Raw genomic sequence first — 18,599 nt, forward strand, 5'->3', positions numbered from 1 at the left:
TCCTTCAGAGCCCTGACCTCAACCCTACTGAACACCTTTGGGATGAGTTGGAACTATGATGGTGAGTCAGGTCTTTTATTTGATGCCCAACATGGGACCCAGGTCGTCCCATCCAACACCAGTAACTGACCTCACAGATGGGCACAAATTCCCCCCACCCCCCTCAAATCTTCTGCAAAGCCTTCCCAGAAGAGTGGTGGCTTTTGTGGACACCAAGGGCCAATTCCATATTAATCGCCTTGGCTGAGGGTTGCAACCTCATATTAATGGCCATGATTTTGCAATGGGATGTCAAACAAGCTCATCTAGGTGTGATGACAGTTTGGCGTGGAGGAACTTGAATGTTCTGCACAGAGCCCTGACCTCAGCCCTACTGATTACCTTTGGGATAAATTGGAACGCCAATTGTGAGCCAGGTCTTCTCCTCCATCACTACCTGACCTCACAAATGGGTGAAAATTCCAACAGACAACCTCCAAACTCCTGTGGAAAGCCTTCTCCGAAGACTGGAGGATGTTATAACCACAAAGAGGACAACTTCTTATTAATGGTCAAGGGGCGAAACTCCATATTGATGACTTTAGAGGGGTCAACTCCATGGTAATGACCATGGGGGAAAGAGGGTCTACTCCATATTCGTGGCCATGGTTTTGCAATGGGATGTCCAACAAGCTCATATAGGTGTGATGGCAGTTTGGCGTGGAGGAACTTGAATATTCTGCAGAAAGCTCTGACCTCAGCCCTACTGATTACCTTTGGGATAAATTGGACCGCGAATTGTGTGCCAGGTCTTCTCCTCCATTACTACCTGACCTCACAAATGGGTGCAAATTCCAACTCCAACAGACAACCTCAAAACTCCTGTGGAAAGCCTTCTCCGAAGAGTGGAGGATGTTATAACCACAAAGGGGACAACTTCTTATTAATGGTCAAGGGGGAAAGGGGGGAAACTCCATATTAATGACTTTAGAGGGGTCAACTCCATGGTAATGGCCATGAGGGAAAGGGAGTCTACTCCATATTCGTGGCCATGGTTTTGGAATGGGATGTCCAAGAAGCTTATTTAGGTGTGATAGCTGGAGGAGCTCAAGTGTCCTGCACAGGGAGATGTTATAGCCACAAAGGGGAAAACTCCATGTTAACGGGCAAGAGGAAGGAGGGCAGTGCCGTATTACTGGTCATGGGGGGAAAGGTGGGCAACTTCATATTGATCGACATGGGGGGAAGGTGGGCCACTCAATATTAATGGCCACGGTTTTGGAATGGGATATCAAACAAGCTCTCGTAGGTGTGATGGTCAGGTGTCCACCAACTATTGGCCATATGGTGAACGACAGAGCTGCACAATCCATTACCTTCAGTAAAAGGTAATTTTGGCAATATCTCTATATATTTTAGAACTGTCTATATTGTCCCTAGGGACCTTAGAGTGTACACTCCTTGAGGGTTAGGGACAGATGTGATGTACAATATATACTTTGCGTAAAGGCATTAGTGATGCTTCTAATCCAATGTCTTTGTAGGCCGGTGATGGGAACCCTTTGCGCCTATGGAAGGTGTCCACCGAGGTTGAAGCTCCACCAAGCTCGTTGCTTCATCGTGTTTTGCGAGAGCGCCACCTATGGGACGATGACCTCCTGCAAGGCCGAGTGGTAGAAACCTTGGAGCAAAATACAGACCTGTTCCACTATGTGACGGACAGTATGGCTCCGCACCCGAGGCGGCAATTCTTAGTGCTACGGTATGTGCAAAACTCAACATGGTCTTTTCTGCTCAACAGAAGCCTGGCTTTCAGTTGGAAGTCCATGCACCTGGGGGGGGGGGGTCACATAAGTGTATTCCAGCTAAGGCCTCATGCTCATGGACGTTTAGCAGCTCCTGTGTGCCGAAGCGTAACACTCCCAATGCTTTCATGCACCTCGGGAACTGTGCATACCATGGTAATCCAAATGCATGGCTGTGGGCGACCCTACTGGGTCAAATGCCGATTGTTTGTTTTTGCATCACTGAATGCATTTTCCCCCCAAAACAAAAATGGTGTGTAGGGAGAAACCCTGAACGCCCATGCGCCTGGAAATGCTGGTGCAGAAGCCGCAGGCATTTACCTGAGCACAGCCATTCACTTGTATTGCCAGCCCCGTATTCAGATTCTCTATATCCAAACCCATTCTTGAAGGTCTCGACCGTTGGCGTTCTAGCAGAACATCTTCCATCTTTGTCCTCCTGAGTATACCTAGTAACATATCGTTTTCTTTCTGCCCTATATAGGAAATGGCGCACAGACCTTCCCAGGGGTGGGTGCGTTTTAGTATCCACATCCGTGGACCATGCCACCGGCCAACCAGAGGACGGGGTTCAAGCCATGATTGTCAGCTCACAGTATTTAATGGAGCCTTGTGGAATGGGACGGACCAGGCTAACCTACATTTGCAGAGCGGACCTTAGGTAACCTTTTCGATGGATGTTTGGTCAAATTTTAAAAGTAGAACGAGCTAAAGAATAACCCAGGGTTATCTACATGTTGGAAGAAAGAAAGTTGGTGAGGCTTTGGTTATAGATAAGTGGTGGAGATACCATTGCTTTCTTATTGAGGCATGCAATGCGCCATTTATCTGAACACCCTACCAAGAAGAGAGGGGTCTCGAAAAGGTCCAGCTCTAGCGGAAGCAGTAAGGGCGCCATGTCAATGGCCAAAGAGTCCAAAATGATGATTTATTACATAGATGGAAAATAATGGCCAACTCCTTTTTTTTTTTTTTATTCTCCTACTTGAGTTGCAGGCCTGATGATGGGGCGTCTTAACCCCAAAACGTGTTGGGTCTTTTTTTCCTACTGAATTTTTCAGTTTATCAAAACAGTGTTTTACAGAGAGTACATGTGACCGTAGGAAACACAATGAACAATAGGACCCATTTTGGTCAAACTGAGATGGGAGGCACCCAAAGAAATTGCAGGTTACAGTGGCAACGAGGGCATGTGAATGCAAGATGATAACATAACATTACAGTCACAATTTCCCAGAACCTCACGGAGAGCATAATTCCAAGGCTCACGGTCACAATTTCCCAACAAGGGGAGAACCTCACGGACAGCATAATTCCAAGGCTCACGGTCACAGTTTCCCAACAGGGGGAGAACCTCACGGAGAGCATAATTCCAAGGCTCACGGTCACAATTTCCCAACAAGGGGAGAACCTCACGGAGAGCATAATTCCAAGGCTCACGGCCACAATTTCCCAACAGGAGGAGAACCTCACAGAAAGTATAATTCCAAGGCTCGCGGCCCCAATTTCCCAACAGGGGGAGAACCTCACGGAGAGCATAATTCCAAGGTTCACGGTCACAATTTCCCAACAGGAGGAGAACCTCACGGAGAGCATAATTCCAAGGCTCAAGGCCACAATTTCCCAACAGGGGGAGAACCTCACGGGGAGCATAATTCCAAGGCTCAAGGCCACAATTTCCCAACAGGGGGAGAACCTCACGGAGAGCATAATTCCAAGGCTCACTGCCTTAATTTCCCAACAGGAGGAGAACCTCACGGAGAGCATAATTCCAAAGCTCGCGGCCCCAATTTCCCAACAGGGGGAGAACCTCACGGAGAGCATAATTCCAAGGCTCACGGTCACAATTTCCACAACAGGGGGAGAACCTCACGGAGAGCATAATTCCAAGGCTCACGGTCACAATTTCCCAACAAGGGGAGAACCTCACGGAGAGCATAATTCCAAGGCTCACGGCCACAATTTCCCAACAGGAGGAGAACCTCACGGAGAGCATAATTCCAAAGCTCGCGGCCCCAATTTCCCAACCGGGGGAGAACCTCACGGAGAGCATAATTCCAAGGCTCACGGTCACAATTTCCACAACAGGGGGAGAACCTCACGGAGAGCATAATTCCAAGGCTCACGGTCACAATTTCCCAACAAGGGGAGAACCTCACGGAGAGCATAATTCCAAGGCTCACGGTCACAATTTCCCAACAGGGGGAGAACCTCACGGAGAGCATAATTCCAAGGCTCACGGTCACAATTTCCCAACAAGGGGAGAACCTCACGGAGAGCATAATTCCAAGGCTCACGGCCACAATTTCCCAACAGGAGGAGAACCTCACAGAAAGTATAATTCCAAGGCTCACGGCCACAATTTCCCAACAGGAGGAGAACCTCACGGAGAGCATAATTCCAAGGCTCACGGTCACAATTTCCCAACAAGGGGAGAACCTCACGGAGAGCATAATTCCAAGGCTCACTGCCTTAACTTCTCAACAGGGGGAGAACCTCATGGAGAGCATAATTCCAAGGCTCACGGCCACAATTTCCCAACAGAGGGAGAACCTCATGGAGAGCACAATTCCAAGGCTCACGGTCACAATTTCCCAACAGGAGGAGAACCTCATGGAAAGCATAATTCCAAGGCTCACGGTCACAATTTCCCAACAGGAGGAGAACCTCATGGAGAGCATAATTCCAAGGCTCACGGCCACAATTTCCCAACAGAGGGAGAACCTCATGGAGAGCACAATTCCAAGGCTCACGGTCACAATTTCCCAACAGGGGGAGAACCTCACGGAGAGCATAATTCCAAGGTTCACGGCCACAATTTCCCAACAGGGGGAGAACCTCACCGAAAGCAAAATTCCAAGGCTCACTTCCTTAATTTCCCAACAGGAGGAGAACCTCACGGAGAGCAAAATTCCAAGGCTCACGGCCACAATTTCCCAACTGGGGGAGAACCTCACGGAGAGCAAAATTCCAAGGCTCACGGCCACAATTTCCCAACAGGGGGAGAACCTCACAGAGAGCATAATTCCAAGGCTCACGGTCACAATTTCCCAACAAGGGGAGAACCTCACGGAGAGCATAATTCCAAGGCTCACGGCCACAATTTCCCAACAGGAGGAGAACCTCACAGAAAGTATAATTCCAAGGCTCACGGCCACAATTTCCCAACAGGGGGAGAACCTCACGGAGAGCATAATTCCAAGGCTCATGGACACAATTTCCCAACAGGAGGAGAACCTCACGGGGAGCATAATTCCAAGGCTCACGGCTACAATTTCCCAACAGGAGGAGAACCTCACGGGGAGCATAATTCCAAGGCTCATGTCAACTATAAAAAACTATCTAGATGGCATGTCTTGACATGTCCTGTCTTGGCAACTGGTGCAATATTCACATATGCCCTGATAACCATAATCTGTGGTATTCGTGCCTAATCTGGCGGCCACTGATGGGTTGGGTCCAGTCTAAAGAGACAGGTGAAGAAAGTAGAGAAGGGACAAAAGAGAGATGAGAAGTAGGGAAGAGGGTTATGGGGAACTGCATCGGGCAGGAGGGAGTCCATCTCAACAGATGGCCATAGGAACCTGTAAGCCTTAGGTAGCCGGAGAGGTCCACCAAGAGAGCAAGATTAGGTTTTCGCTATCTATGGATTCACCGGTGCTTGCGTATCACACATTATTTGTTTGTAATCAGCTGCATAGGAGAAGTCCAACCAATAAAAAAGAATCTACAAGTGGTCACTTAAGGGGTGGTAGTTAGGTCCTCCTTTTTTTATAACATTTTTAATAAAAAAAAAAAAACATTGGATTTGACCATTGGTATGGCCCTCCTACTGCTTCCTATAAAATTGGGAGTTGGAACTTTTCTCAAGACCCCATATTATAAAAGATCTAGGACCTGTTTTGGACGTAGTTCCTCAGTTTTTCATTGGAGTCTTTGGCCTCCCTGCATAGATTCTCCCTTTCTATCTGACTTGTGACCATTGTCATCCTAGACAGAAATTGAAATGAAGTCCGAACCCTTACAGTTGTCACCAGAAGGTGTGTGCTGCTGCAGTCTACATTCCCCACTGCAGGTGGAGCTAGACCAGGGGTGGGCAAACTTTTTGACTTGAGGGCCGCAATGGGTTCATATATTGGACCCGGGGGCCGGACCAAGAGTAGATGAATGATGTGTATGTGTCATCCATAGTAAGTATAGTAATATTCCCCCATAGTAAGCATAGTAATTAATCCCCCATATAGTAATTCATCCCCCATAGTAATTCATCCCCCATATAGTAATTCATTCCCCATATAGTAATTCATCCCCCATATAGTAATTCATCCCCCCTATAGTAATTCATCCCCCCTATAGTAATTCATCCCCCATATTAAGTCCCCAAGTCCCCCCTGTGTCAATTCACTTACCTTTGCTCCGCGCGTTCCTCTCGCCCTGTTCCCGCGCCGTTCCGGTGTAGCATGAAAATCTGTCTCCTATGAGGATCTGCCCCCCTCGACGTATCTGCGCATGTGCCAGTTTCAGGCATTAGCAGCCGATCGGCGATCTCCGGCACATGCGCAGATACGTCGAGGGGGACAGATCCTCATAGGAGGCAGATTTTCATGGTACACCAGTCTTCAGGGCGGACTGTGAGAGGAGCCTAGCTCCCCTCACGTTCGTCATGCTGCCCCGCCTACACACATCCTGACAGCCATCCTGACAGTATCAGGCTCCGCGGGCCGGATTAAAACGTCCGCCGGGCCGTAGTTTGCCCATTGCTGAGCTAGACTGTAGCAGCTGGGGAAGGAAGTCAGGAGAAACAGGGTTTCTCTATGGTTTCCTCTGTCCCCTGGAGCAGTGATTCGGTTGGGTGTGCTGGATCCAAGCAACCCTGGTGGCCATCTTGGGTCACGCAGAGTCTTTTTTTAAGTCCCTACCCCCGCGTATTGGTATGCATTTTGCAAGTGGCTAGTGTGGGGACAGGATACCCATCTGTCAGGGACAGCACTAGTGGTAGGGAGAGGTTCCAGTGTAGTAGGGCCTGCCCTACAGAAGCTCCCCTTTGGGCTGTACCGGACCCAATCCAACCCAGCTGGGACCCTCACGCTGCTGACTTTGCTCTGAACTGTTCTAAGTGCCCCAGTTGGGTGAGTTCTCCCGCCAGGCTTGTTCTGCAATACATCGTTTTTTGACAATCCGGAACTCTGCGTGCTCTCTACCGGAGCACCACCACGCTGCTCTCAATGGGGGAGGGTAAATTTGTCACCTGTTTGAAGCAAATTCTCCTCACTTTTCTTCTAGCTTCCTGTTGAGTCTCTAAAACAGGAAGTATAGGGGCATCTGCCCAGTAGTAGAGACAGCACGATAAGTTGAAGGGGAATGGTACCAGGGGCGGACTGACAACTCATGGGGCCCCTGTGCCCTTGTCCAAACTCAAAAAAGCCTATGAAAAAGGTACCAGGGGCATCTCATGGGACCCCCTACTGACCCCGGGCCCTCGGGCAGTGCCTGAGTTTCCAAATGGTCAGTCCGCCCCTCGAGGGTACAACCCTTTCCTTCTCTCTCCAAAACTAAAATGAGGTTTGGCTGTACATACACTTTGAGAACGACCAAATCTGACCAACATTTTTTATTTCTGCTTCCAGAGGACGTTCTCCCGACTGGTACAACAAGGTGTTTGGACATCTCTGTGCGATGGAAGTCGCTCGTATCCGCAACTCTTTCCCTCCTCTAAGTCCATGTGGACCTGAAACAAAGCTCTAACTAAATGGATATCTAAGTGACTTCATGAATGTCTTGAGGAGCCTTGTCACCAAATCCACCATCTCTTCTGGACCAGATGAGTGGAGCCGCGTCAACTAACGTGGCCTAGCCCTTTAGGCACATACTTTCCATGGGAACATCTCTGAGGAGGACCAGAAGCACAATAGAGGTCATCTTTGACTTCAGACGTCTCGCTTCCAAAGATGTCAAAACTGACCATGTTCCTGCTGACCTGAAGGGTGGTATTGAGTGTGACACTAGCTATGCAGTATTCTTGTGCTGCTCTTCTAGAAGAATGTAACCAGAAAATCAGTATTATGTGTTTGTATTGTGTGTATGCCTTGACTCGGTGATGCCAGTAAGCAGGATTTTTTGTATGTTACAATGTGGCACGTAGTGGTGGTGTGAATGTTCTGAGGTTCTCCACCCTTAGGTGGGTGAGATGTGTTTAGGGTGATGTACGCGTGTGTTGAGATATTTATGATGCCTGCTTGAGAGTAGAACTGGACTAAACTTAGCACATAACCGGGATCTGGTTGTCCACATTACTGGGGAGATCTGACTTCTCCCCCATATTGTGGGCCGAAGGGTCCAAAACTGATCACAAACTATGACTGACTGCCAGGCTGATCCTGGAGAACATCACATTGGTGGTGGGTTGTGCAAATCTATTCAGTAGACCATCACTTTTGTTGGAGTGTATGGCTGGGCAATATATATGTACCATGGATGCAATCCATCTCTGCCATGCATATACATTTCCCCGTGTTTTATTGATTTAAAAATCCTGCAAGTACAATACAATAAAGATATCCATTGATCTGCCAGAAATCAAGTGAGCTCTATTATTTTTCATTGTTCGGCCCCTGTAGTGCTTTGTCCCATGTGGGTAAGCGCTTCCTTACTCTAGCTGTGTGGTTGCAGTGGGTACAGCGACCAAGTGGACACTCCCGCTCCATGGCCGTCCCGACAACATAGCTTGCCTTGGCTTTCTGAGACCAGCAGTAGGAAGGGAAATGCAGAAGGACAGAGCGTTGACACCAGGGGCGGACTGACCATTTGGAAACTTGGGGAGGGCCCGGGTCAGTAGGAGGCCCCATGAGATGCCCCTGGTACCTTTTTCTTAGGCTTTTTTGAGTTTGGGCAAGGACACAGGGGTCCCATGAGTTGTCAGTCCGCACTTGGTTGACACCCTCATTGTCCCACTGCATTCCTCTTGCCTCCACCTGTCTTGGCAAAGTGCTCAGATCCAAGCCAAGACAAGCCGCCTTTCCTTGCTATAAGTTTGCACTGGCCACCCGTCATTTGTAGCTATGAGGTTGTAATGAGCATCCCACTCTTTCCCCAAGGTCGTCTGTTGGCATAGCTAGAAAGGAGGGATTGGCTCGACGCTGAGCATTTTCTGAGAAGGGGAACTGGAGAGGGATGGGAGACTGATGCACGACCCACTCTGCTTTCCTCTTGGTTGGAGAAAGTTCTCAGAGTTGACCCAAGACCTCCTTTTTAGCTATGAGGTTGTAATGAGCGTCCCACTCTTTCCCCAAGGTCGTCTGATGGCATAGCTAGAAAGGAGGGATTGGCTCGACGCTGAGCATTTTCTGAGAAAAGCGGTGGCAGGGGAACTGCAGAGGGATGGGAGACTGAAGCACGACCCGCTTTGCTTTCCTCTTGCCACCCTCTTGGTTAGAGAAAGTCCTCAGAGTTGACCCAAGCCCTCCTTTTTAGCTATGAGGTTGTGCTGAGCGTCCCACTCTTTCCCCAAGGTCGTCTGATGGCATAGCTAGAAAGGAGGACTTGTCTGGGCTCTGAGCAGCAAGGAAAATGCTGAGGGATAGGAAGACGACACATTAATCCTCCTACTGCCTTCCTCTTGCCACCATTTCTCTCAGCAAAGTGCTCAGAACTGCAGAAAGCCTTCTTTCCTAGCTATGAAGCAATGGGTAACACCTACCTCCCCATCCGCTCCAGCAGTCCAACAACCTAACTAGACAGGAGGGCTTGTCCCGGGCACTTTGTCTGCTTGTCTCGGGCACGGGCACTTTGCTTGTCACGGGCACTTTGCTTGTCACGGGCACTTTGCTTGTCACGGGCACTTTGCTTGTCACGGGCACTTTGCTTGTCACGGGCACTTTGTCTGCTTGTCCTGGGCGCGGGCAGCAGGGGGAAGCATATGGTGCACAGGGAAGGGTGATGAGGGAAGGGGGCAATTACTGGAACTGATCCCTTGTATGGCTCTCTCCGCAGCAGTTAAAGCCAGCGGGAGGGAGAGGAGGGAAGCCGGCAGCATGGCAGGAGTGGGGGGCCTGAGCAGCAGGGGGAACCATATGGTGCACAGGGAAGGGTGATGGAGGAAGGGGGCAATTACTGGAACCGATCCCCTGTATGGCTCTCTCAGCGGCAGCTAAAGCCAGAGGGAGAGGAGGGAAGCCGGCAGCATGGCGGGAGTGGGGGGCCTGAGCAGCAGGGGCAACCGTATGGTGCACAGGGAAGGGTGATGAGGGAAGGGGGCAATGACTGGAACCGATCCCCTGTATGGCTCTTTCCGCAGCAGCTAAAGCCAGAGGGAGGGAGAGGAGGGAAGCTGGCAGTACTGCGGGGGTGGGGTGGGGGCTTGGGCAGCAGGGGGAAACGTATGATGCACGGGGGAAGGGTGATGGGGGAAATTACTGGAACCCATCCCCTGTATGGCTCTCTCCGCAGCAGCTGAAAGCCAGCGGGAGGGAGAAGAGAAGAAGCCAGTCTTCAGCTGCTGCAGGGAGATCCATACAGGGGATCGGTTCCATTAATTTCCCCCCTGCCACGTCGATCACCCTCACTGCCCACATTCGATTCACCCAGCTGCCTGGGCCCCCCTGCTGGCCTGGGTCCCGTACAGGAGGACTGGTGGCACCCCCTTATCCACGGCCCTGAGTGGGGCGCCAGTTAGTACCCAACAACATGTAACAAAGTACTACAAACCTAGCGAGGGAACAAGAAAAACAAAATGTAATGATAGTTCCTGTAGCGAGCTGAGAACTCACTCGAAATCCTGCGGTGTTGCCAGCCCCGCCCACCTCTCCCCATGTTGGTCTACAGAACACCTCCTCCTGTGTTACGGAAATGAGAAAGGAAGGTGTTCTGTAGTCCCAGCTGGGCTGACCAGCAACACTCCCCTTGGGGTTTTTTTTTTTTTTTTTTTTTAGTGCAGCATTGTAGGCTCGCTCCAAGACAATCTGAGATCGCTGGATTTCAGGCGGATCAGCGGTTATTTTTTTTTTTCCTGTATTTGCAGCATTTTAAAAAAAACAAACCGTGTGGACATGTCCTCGTCGTGAAGAGTACTGACTTCTTTCCCATTTTTTTGGTTTTTTTTTGTTTTGCTTTGTTTTTTTTTTCTTGTATTTTATTTTTTTGTGGTTTTTTTTTTGTTTGTTTTGCTTTCTTGTATTTCATTTTTGTGTTTTTTTTTTTTTTCTTGTATTTTATTTTGTTTTTTGTGGGGTTTTTTTTTGTTTTTTGTTTTGTTTTTTTAACTTTGCGCACAGAAATATAAAACCTTTCCCACAAATGACCAAGTTTGCCCAGCCGCTGATTTAGAAAAAATAAAATAGCGCCCCATTAAGTCCTAAAAACTCAACTCTTCGGAGCCTTGTAAAAAAATTAAAATGGGGAAAAAAAAATAAAAAATTAGTGGCAGTAAAACGACAAAAGCAAACAAGCTACTTCTTCTAGTGGTATCATTGACAACTGCCCCCCTCCTGAGCGCATGGGGCGGAGCTACGACTTGCTGTCCTAATATTAGCGTCGAATCATTTTGAAGCCTGATTTGGTTTGGAGTTCGCTCGATCTCTGGACAAACGACATGCAGTTTATGGCAACTAAATTCAGATTCCCCCCCCCCGCCATAGGCACACAGGGGCGGCTATAGCCGCGTGCAGTAATCATTGTGTTCTGTCGGCGGGGAAAACCCGCGGGAGGGATTCCCTCATCAACATGGACTGTGTTGATGGAGGAATCGAGTGATTTTTCTTTCCCTCAACACCTGGTTGCAGGAAAGAAAATTACATCATCTATGGCTTGCCTAAGTCACTGCTGGGGGGGGGGGAGCGGAGTCGCTCCTGGGTGGGGAGAGCGGGAGGAGCTGGGCTGTTGAGCCGCTCCTGGGTGGGGAGAGCGGGAGGAGGTGGGCTGCCGAGCTGCTCCTGGGCGGGAGGAGGTGGGCTGCCGAGCCGCTCCTGGGCGGGAGGAGGTGGGCTGCCGAGCCGCTCCTGGGCGGGGAGAGCGGGAGGAGCTGGGCTGCCGAGCCCCTCCTGGGCGGGGAGAGCGGGAGGAGCTGGGCTGCCGAGCCCCTCCTGGGCGGGGAGAGCGGGAGGAGCTGGGCTGCCGAGCCCCTCCTGGGCGGGGAGAGCGGGAGGAGCTGGGCTGCCGAGCCCCTCCTGGGCGGGGAGAGCGGGAGGAGCTGGGCTATCGAGCCGCTCCTGGGCAGGGGCGGACTGACAGCTCATGGGGCCCCCGGGCAATAGGGGATCGTGGGGCCCCTGTGTCCTTGCCCAAACTCAAAAAAGCTTATGAAAAAGGTACCAGGGGCATCTCATGGGGCCCCCTACTGACCCCGGGCCCTCGGGCAGTGCCGGAGTTTCCAAATGGTCAGTCCGCCCCTGCTCCTGGGTGAGGAGAGCAGGAGGAGCAGGGCTGCCGAGTCGCTCCTGGCTCTGCTAAAAGAACTGCATAAGATCACTGCGTCCGCTGTAAATTTGAGAATGAATTGTTCAACAGTACCTGCAGCTACAGAGGTCAGTGATGGCTTGCTCAATAAGAATGTGGAAGGCTGGCAGTCAGGGCTCTCTTAATGCATGGGCAGTTCCCAGGTGCATGTGGGGCCCCCATGTTAGCCTTGCCTTACATCACACGTGCCAACGGTCCCGGATTTTCCGGGACAGTCATGCTTTTTTACGAAGCTGTCCTGGAATCTGGGTTGCGGGTAGTCAGCAGCCCATCACAGGGCAAAATCTACAATTGGAATGACATTTCTTCCCCCTCGACATTCCCTCCCGCTGTTTCCAGTGCTCTTTCAGAGGTTCCGGAAGAATCTCTGAAACTGAGCATCTTACTACTGCCGCTGCTTTTTATTCTTGAGAGTTGGTGCAAAAATTGGGGCAGGCTGGTAGGGGCCCATGATGCTATTAAGATGGCCATGCTGGCAGTACCGGGACACAGTTGTCAGATCCTGCCCAGGGCAAGGATCCAGAATTGTGCCCCACATGTTGTGGAATGGGTCTACCACCCCTGAGTCTTTCCCCCCCCCCCCCCTTTTCTCACCTGCCCTAAGGCAGCTGCCCCTCCTGCCCATCCCTTGTCCTGGCCCTGAAAGCTGGCCATAGACAGAGCAAATTTCTTTCCTGCCACCCTGGGTAGCAGGAAAGAAATTCGTTCGATACCCTACCCACATCAGTCCCTAACCCTCAAGGGGTCAACAGACACAATTCCTCCCGCCGAGCTATTTTGAAGGCCAATCCCGCCGGGAGAACGATGGATAAATCACATGTAAAATCCAGCAGGTTGGTTGCACCCGAGTTGATCGATCAATCACCTTGGGTACATTCCGCCTGCCCATACAAGGCTCGAATCTTGGCTCGTTCAGCTGCTGAACCGGCCAAGATTGGAACCATCTATGGCCGTGTTTGAACCTGTGGTCGGGGCTTCCACAGACTACTTTTTACGTCTGCTTCATCTCACCGATCCGGCAAAGTGCCAATCTGGATTCGGCTTTCGACTCCACGGAACTCATTCCCACGCGACTGCCGTTCCATCGCGCGTTGTATAGGAGTAACGATCGACCGGGCGCAGAAATACTTCACTCGATGAAAGTGAACTGGGACCAGGCGGCGCTGCGATAGTGAAGGTCCTACCACAGTAGAGATCTAGGTGATACTTGGAGAGGCTCTGGGGTGACCCGGACGGGGCACGACTGTGCCGTGTCACCGATCACTCGCCAACCTTTGGCCGATCTCTTGGCCCCTCCTCTCTCTCTGTAATACAAGATGTTTTAAAAGTGATTGTTATATATGAAATGTACAGATGAAATGATAATATATTTTTTTTCTACTGTTCTGTCACCAGATTATTGTGCCAGATTCAGCCGTTTCTTATTGTTTCTATTTAAGGGAAAGTTTTTTTTGTTTTTTTTTTAATATACAGACATTTCGCTTTTATTGAAAGGAAATATAATAAAATGATAACTCGCACTTGTGCTTTTTTTTTTTTTGTGTGTGTTCAGTGTGTATCTCCCCGAAATGCATCGCCGCCATAGTAACATGGGCCCGGGAGTAGTGCGCACCTCCCAGCAACAGAGGGCGCCTCTCTGCATGTGCAAGAGCCAGAGTGACCTAAGCAGTGGGAATTGCCCTTAGGGCTGTACCACCAGCCACAGATTTTTTTTTTTTTTTTTTTTTGGAGAGGATTTCCCTCAAATTGGTGTTATTTTCTCTCACTTCCTACTGTCCTGACAGGAAGTAACTGTTTTGGAGGGGATTTCCCTCAAATTGGTGATGTCATCAGCATGTCCCCACTGGAAGATTTTCCTTCATTCCTGCTCTGGTGGCAACTCAAAATCTTGGTTCCTCCCTTATTTTGAGTCTTCGTAAACTGCCCTCTCACTGCCTCTGTTTTATCCCAGGGAGTCACCATTACTAAGACTCAAACTAAGGGAGGAACTAAGATTTTGAGTTGCCACCAGAACAGGAATGAAGGGAAATCTTCCTGTGGGGACATGCTGACGACAACTGTCGTGGAAGAGATTTCCCTCACACTGGTGTTCCTATTGCCCTTACAGGACAGGACGTAAGTGAGAGAAAACACCAATTTGAGGGAATTCCCCTCCAAAACAGTTGTCACCATAGGGACATGCTGGTGACAACTGTTTTGGAGGGGATATCCCTCATATTGGTGTTATTTTCTCTCACTTCCTATTGCCCTTACAGGACGGGAAGTAACACCAGTGTGAGGGAAATCTCTTCCAAGACAGTTGTTGTCAGCATGTCCCCACAGGAAGATTTCCCTTCATTCCTGTTCTGGTGGCAACTCAAAATCTTGGTTCCTCCCTTATTTTGAGTCTTAGTAATGGTGACTCCATGGGATAAAACAGAGGCAGTGAGAGGGCAGTTTACGAAGACTCAAAATAAGGGAGGAACCAAGATTTTGAGTTGCCACCAGAGCAGGAATGAAGGAAAATCTTCCTGTGGGGACACGCTGGTGACAACTGTTTTGGAAAGGATTTCCCTCAAATTGGTGGAAAAATGACCACTGAAAATCGTGGTCATTAGGAAGATCCCCCCCCTTCATTCCTGCTCTGGTGGCAACTCAAAATCTTGGTTCCTCCCTTATTTTGAGTCTTAGTGATGGTGATTCCCTGGGGTAAAACAGAGGGAGTGAGAGGGCAATTTACTAAGACTCAAAATAAAGGAGGAACCACGATTTTGAGTTGTCGTCAGCATGGCCCCACAGGAAGGATTTCCCTTCATTCCTGCTCTGGTGGCATCTCCAAATCTTGGTTCCTCCCTTTTTTTTGAGTCTTAGTAATGATGACTCCATGGGATAAAACAGAGGGAGTGAGAGGGCAGTTTACTAAGACTCAAAATAAGGGAGGAACCAAGATTTTGAGTTGCCACCAGCAATGGAATGATGGGGGGGGGGGGGGGGATCTTCCTATGGGGACATGCTGGTGACAACTGTCTTGGAAGAGATTTCCCTCACACTGGTGTTACTTCCTGTCCTGTAAGGGCAATAGAAAGTGAGAGAACACCAATTTGAGGGAATTTTCCTCCAAAACAGTTGTCACCATAGGGACATGCTCAAATTGGTGTTATTTTCTCTCACTTCCTATTGCCCTTACAGGACGGGAAGTAACACCAGTGTGAGGGAAATCTGTTCCAAGACAGTTGTCACCAGCATGTCCCCATAGGAAGTTTTCCCTTCATTCCTGTTCTGGTGTCAACTCAAAAGCTTGGTTCCTCCCTTATCTTGAGTCTTAGTAAATTACCCTCTCACTCCCTCCGTTTTATCCCATGGAGTCACCATTACTAAGACTCAAAATAAGGGAGGAACCACAATTTTGAGTTGCCACCAGAGCAGGAATGAAGGAAAATCTTCCTGTGGGGACATGCTGATGACAACACCAATTTGAGGGAAATCCCCTCCAAAACAGTGGTCACCAGCATGTCCCCCTAGGAAGATTTCCCTTCATTCCTGCTCTGGTGGCAACTCAAAATCGTGGTTCCTTCTTTATTTTGAGTCTTAATAAACTGCCCTCTCACTCCCTCTGTTTTATGCCAGGGAATCACCATTACTAAGACTCAAAATAAGGGAGGAACCAAGATTTTGAGTTGACACCAGAACAGGAATAAAGGGAAATCTTCCTGTGGGGACATGCTGGTGACAACTGTTTTGGAGGGGATTTCCCTCAACTTGGTGTTATTTTCTTTCACTTCCTATTGCCCTTACAGGGCAGGAAGTAACGGTTTTGGAGAAGATTTCCCTCAAATTGGTGTTTGGATAAAACAGAGGGAGTTAGAGAGCAGTTTACGAAGACTCAAAATAAGGGAGGAACCAAGATTTTTGAGTTGCCACCCAAACAGGATGAAGGGAAATCTTCCTGTGGGGACATGCTGGTGACAACTAAAAATCTTGGTTCCTCCTTTATTTTGAGTCTTTGTAAACTGCCCTCTCACTCCCTCTGTTTTATCCCATGGAGTCACCATTACTAAGACTCAAAATAAAGGAAGAACCAAGATTTTGAGTTGCCAACAGAACAGGAATGAAGGGAAATCTTCCTGTGGGGACATGCTGATGACAACACCAATTTGAGGGAAATCCCCTCCAAAACAGTTGTCACCAGCATGTTTCACCAGCAGATTTCCCTTCATTCCTGTTCTGTTGGCAACTCAAAATCTTGGTTCTTCCTTTATTTTGAGTCTTAATAAACTGCCCTCTGTTATATCCTAGGGAATCACCAAGACTCAAAATAAGGGAGGAACCAAGATCTTAAGTTGCCACCAGAGCAGGAATGAAGGGAAATCTTCCTGTGGGGACATGCTGGTGACAACTATTTTAGTGGGATTTTCCTCAAATTGGTGTTGTCATCAGCATGTCCCCACAGGAAGATTTCCCTTCATCCTGTTCGGGTCGCAACTCAAAATCTTGGTTCCTCCCTTTATTTTGAGTCTTCGTAAACTGCCCTCTCACTCCCTCTGTTTTATCCCAGGGAATCACCATTACTAAGACTCAAAATAAGGGAGGAACCAAGTTTTTGAGATGCCACCAGAGCAGGAATGAAGGGAAATCTTCCTGTGGGGACATGCTGATGACAACACCAATTTGAGGGAAATCCCCTCCAAAACAGTGGTCACCAGCATGTCCCCCTAGGAAGATCTCCCCATCATTCCTGTTCTGGTGGCAACTCAAAATCTTGGTTCCTCCTTTATTTTGAGTCTTAATAAACTTCCTATTGCCCTTTCAGGACCGAAAGCAACACCAGTGTGAGGGAAATCTCTTCCAAGACAGTTGTCATCAGCATAGGAAGATCCCCCCCACCATCATTCCTGTTCGGGTGGCAACTCAAAATCTTGATTTCTCCCTTATTTTGTGTCCTGTTAGAGGACAGGAAGTAACACCAGCGTGAAGGAAATCTCTTCCAAGACAGTTGTCATCAGCATGTCCCTATATGAAGATTCCACCCCCCCCATCATTCAAAATCTTGATTTCTCCCTTCTTTTGAGTCTTGGTGCTCCACAGGATAAAATACAGAGTGAGAGGGCAATTTACTAATACTTGAGACATTTCTTCATATTGGGTAGCATATGGAATGGTGATATTTTTTTCCCCCATAGATATGCTTTTGGGGAGATTGTCTCACTTCCTGTCCTTTAGGGGGCAACAGAAAGTAAAAGAAAATATCTATATTTGAGGCTCTGAGACAGTAGAACGTCCCCGTAGGAAGATTTCCTCCCATTCCTGTCCTGGTGCCAACTCAAAATCTTGGTTTTTCCCTTAATTTGAGTCTTAGTTATGGCGTTCCCCAGGATCAATGGAGAGTGAGAGGGAAATTTACCAAGTCTGGAGCAGCAAATTTGCTATAACTAAAGGCAAACCATTTTTTCATATTGGGTTGTGTAGGGAATAGTGGAAACCATCATTAGGTCCCCCTCATGTAGATGTTATTGGGGAGATTTTGCCTTTTTTCCTGTCCTGAAGGTACAAAAGGTGAGAGAAAAGAAGGCACAATCTCACTAACCCCACATATATGGTATAAAAACCCAAGAAACACGAATGGTGGTTTCCACCTTTTCCCTACATTACCCAATATGAGAAGACGGTTTGGCCATACGTTAAACCAAATTTTCCACGTTACCCACCATAAATGGAATTTTTGAAGACCATTACCATCATTAGGTATCCCAAAGGAGATGTTATTGGGGAGATTTTGCTTTATTTCCTGTCCTGAAGGTGCAATAGGAAGTGAAAGAAAAGAAGGCAAAATCTCCCTAACACCACATCTATGGTAAAAAACCCCCCCAAGATACACGAATGGTGGTTTCCACCTTTCCCTACGTTACCCAATATGAGAAGACGGTTTGGCCTTACGTTAAACCAAATTTGCCACGTTACCCACCATCAATGGAATTTTTGAAGACCGTTGCCCACCATCAATGGAATTTTTGAAGACCGTTACCCACCATCAATGAAATTATTGAAGACCGTTACCCACCATCAATGGAATTTTTGAAGACCGTTACCCACAATCAATGGAATTTTTGGAAGACCATTACCCACCATCAATAGAATTTTTGAAGACTGACGTTTTGTGTAGGCTCAGGTTACCTGGACTAAGATTAGAAATTTTGGACTTACATTATTCTACGTTGTAGACATTGCTTCTTCCTAGTTTATTTTTTTGGGCTCCACCTACCCTTAAATAGACCCCCCCTCTAAGTCTTCCACAACCTGGAACTGAACCAGAGATTTGTTTTAAAAAAAAAGCGTAGCATGTGTATGCAGATCTGTCAAAATGATCTACGTGGCCAGTTTTGTCATAAG

At 48.5% G+C, this 18,599-nt stretch overlaps 1 protein-coding gene across 2 annotated transcripts in view; it reads left to right on the plus strand.

The window, feature by feature from the left end:
• Positions 1-10,099, plus strand: part of STARD8 (StAR related lipid transfer domain containing 8) — a 141,078-nt gene extending 130,979 nt beyond the window's left edge. For both annotated transcript variants that reach the window (XM_089664894.1, XM_089664893.1), the window contains 3 exons: positions 1,524-1,741; positions 2,269-2,445; positions 7,412-10,099. In XM_089664894.1, coding sequence (XP_089521020.1) covers positions 1,524-1,741; positions 2,269-2,445; positions 7,412-7,529 — 513 coding nt within the window. In that variant the 3' untranslated portion in view covers positions 7,530-10,099. The remainder of the gene's footprint in view (positions 1-1,523; positions 1,742-2,268; positions 2,446-7,411) is intronic.
• Positions 10,100-18,599: the final 8,500 nt, after the last annotated feature.

This window comes from Staurois parvus, unplaced genomic scaffold (assembly GCF_062004578.1).
Source record: "Staurois parvus isolate SC_StPar_1 unplaced genomic scaffold, SC_StPar_1.0 ptg002090l, whole genome shotgun sequence".
Classification (NCBI taxonomy): Eukaryota; Metazoa; Chordata; class Amphibia; order Anura; family Ranidae; genus Staurois; species Staurois parvus.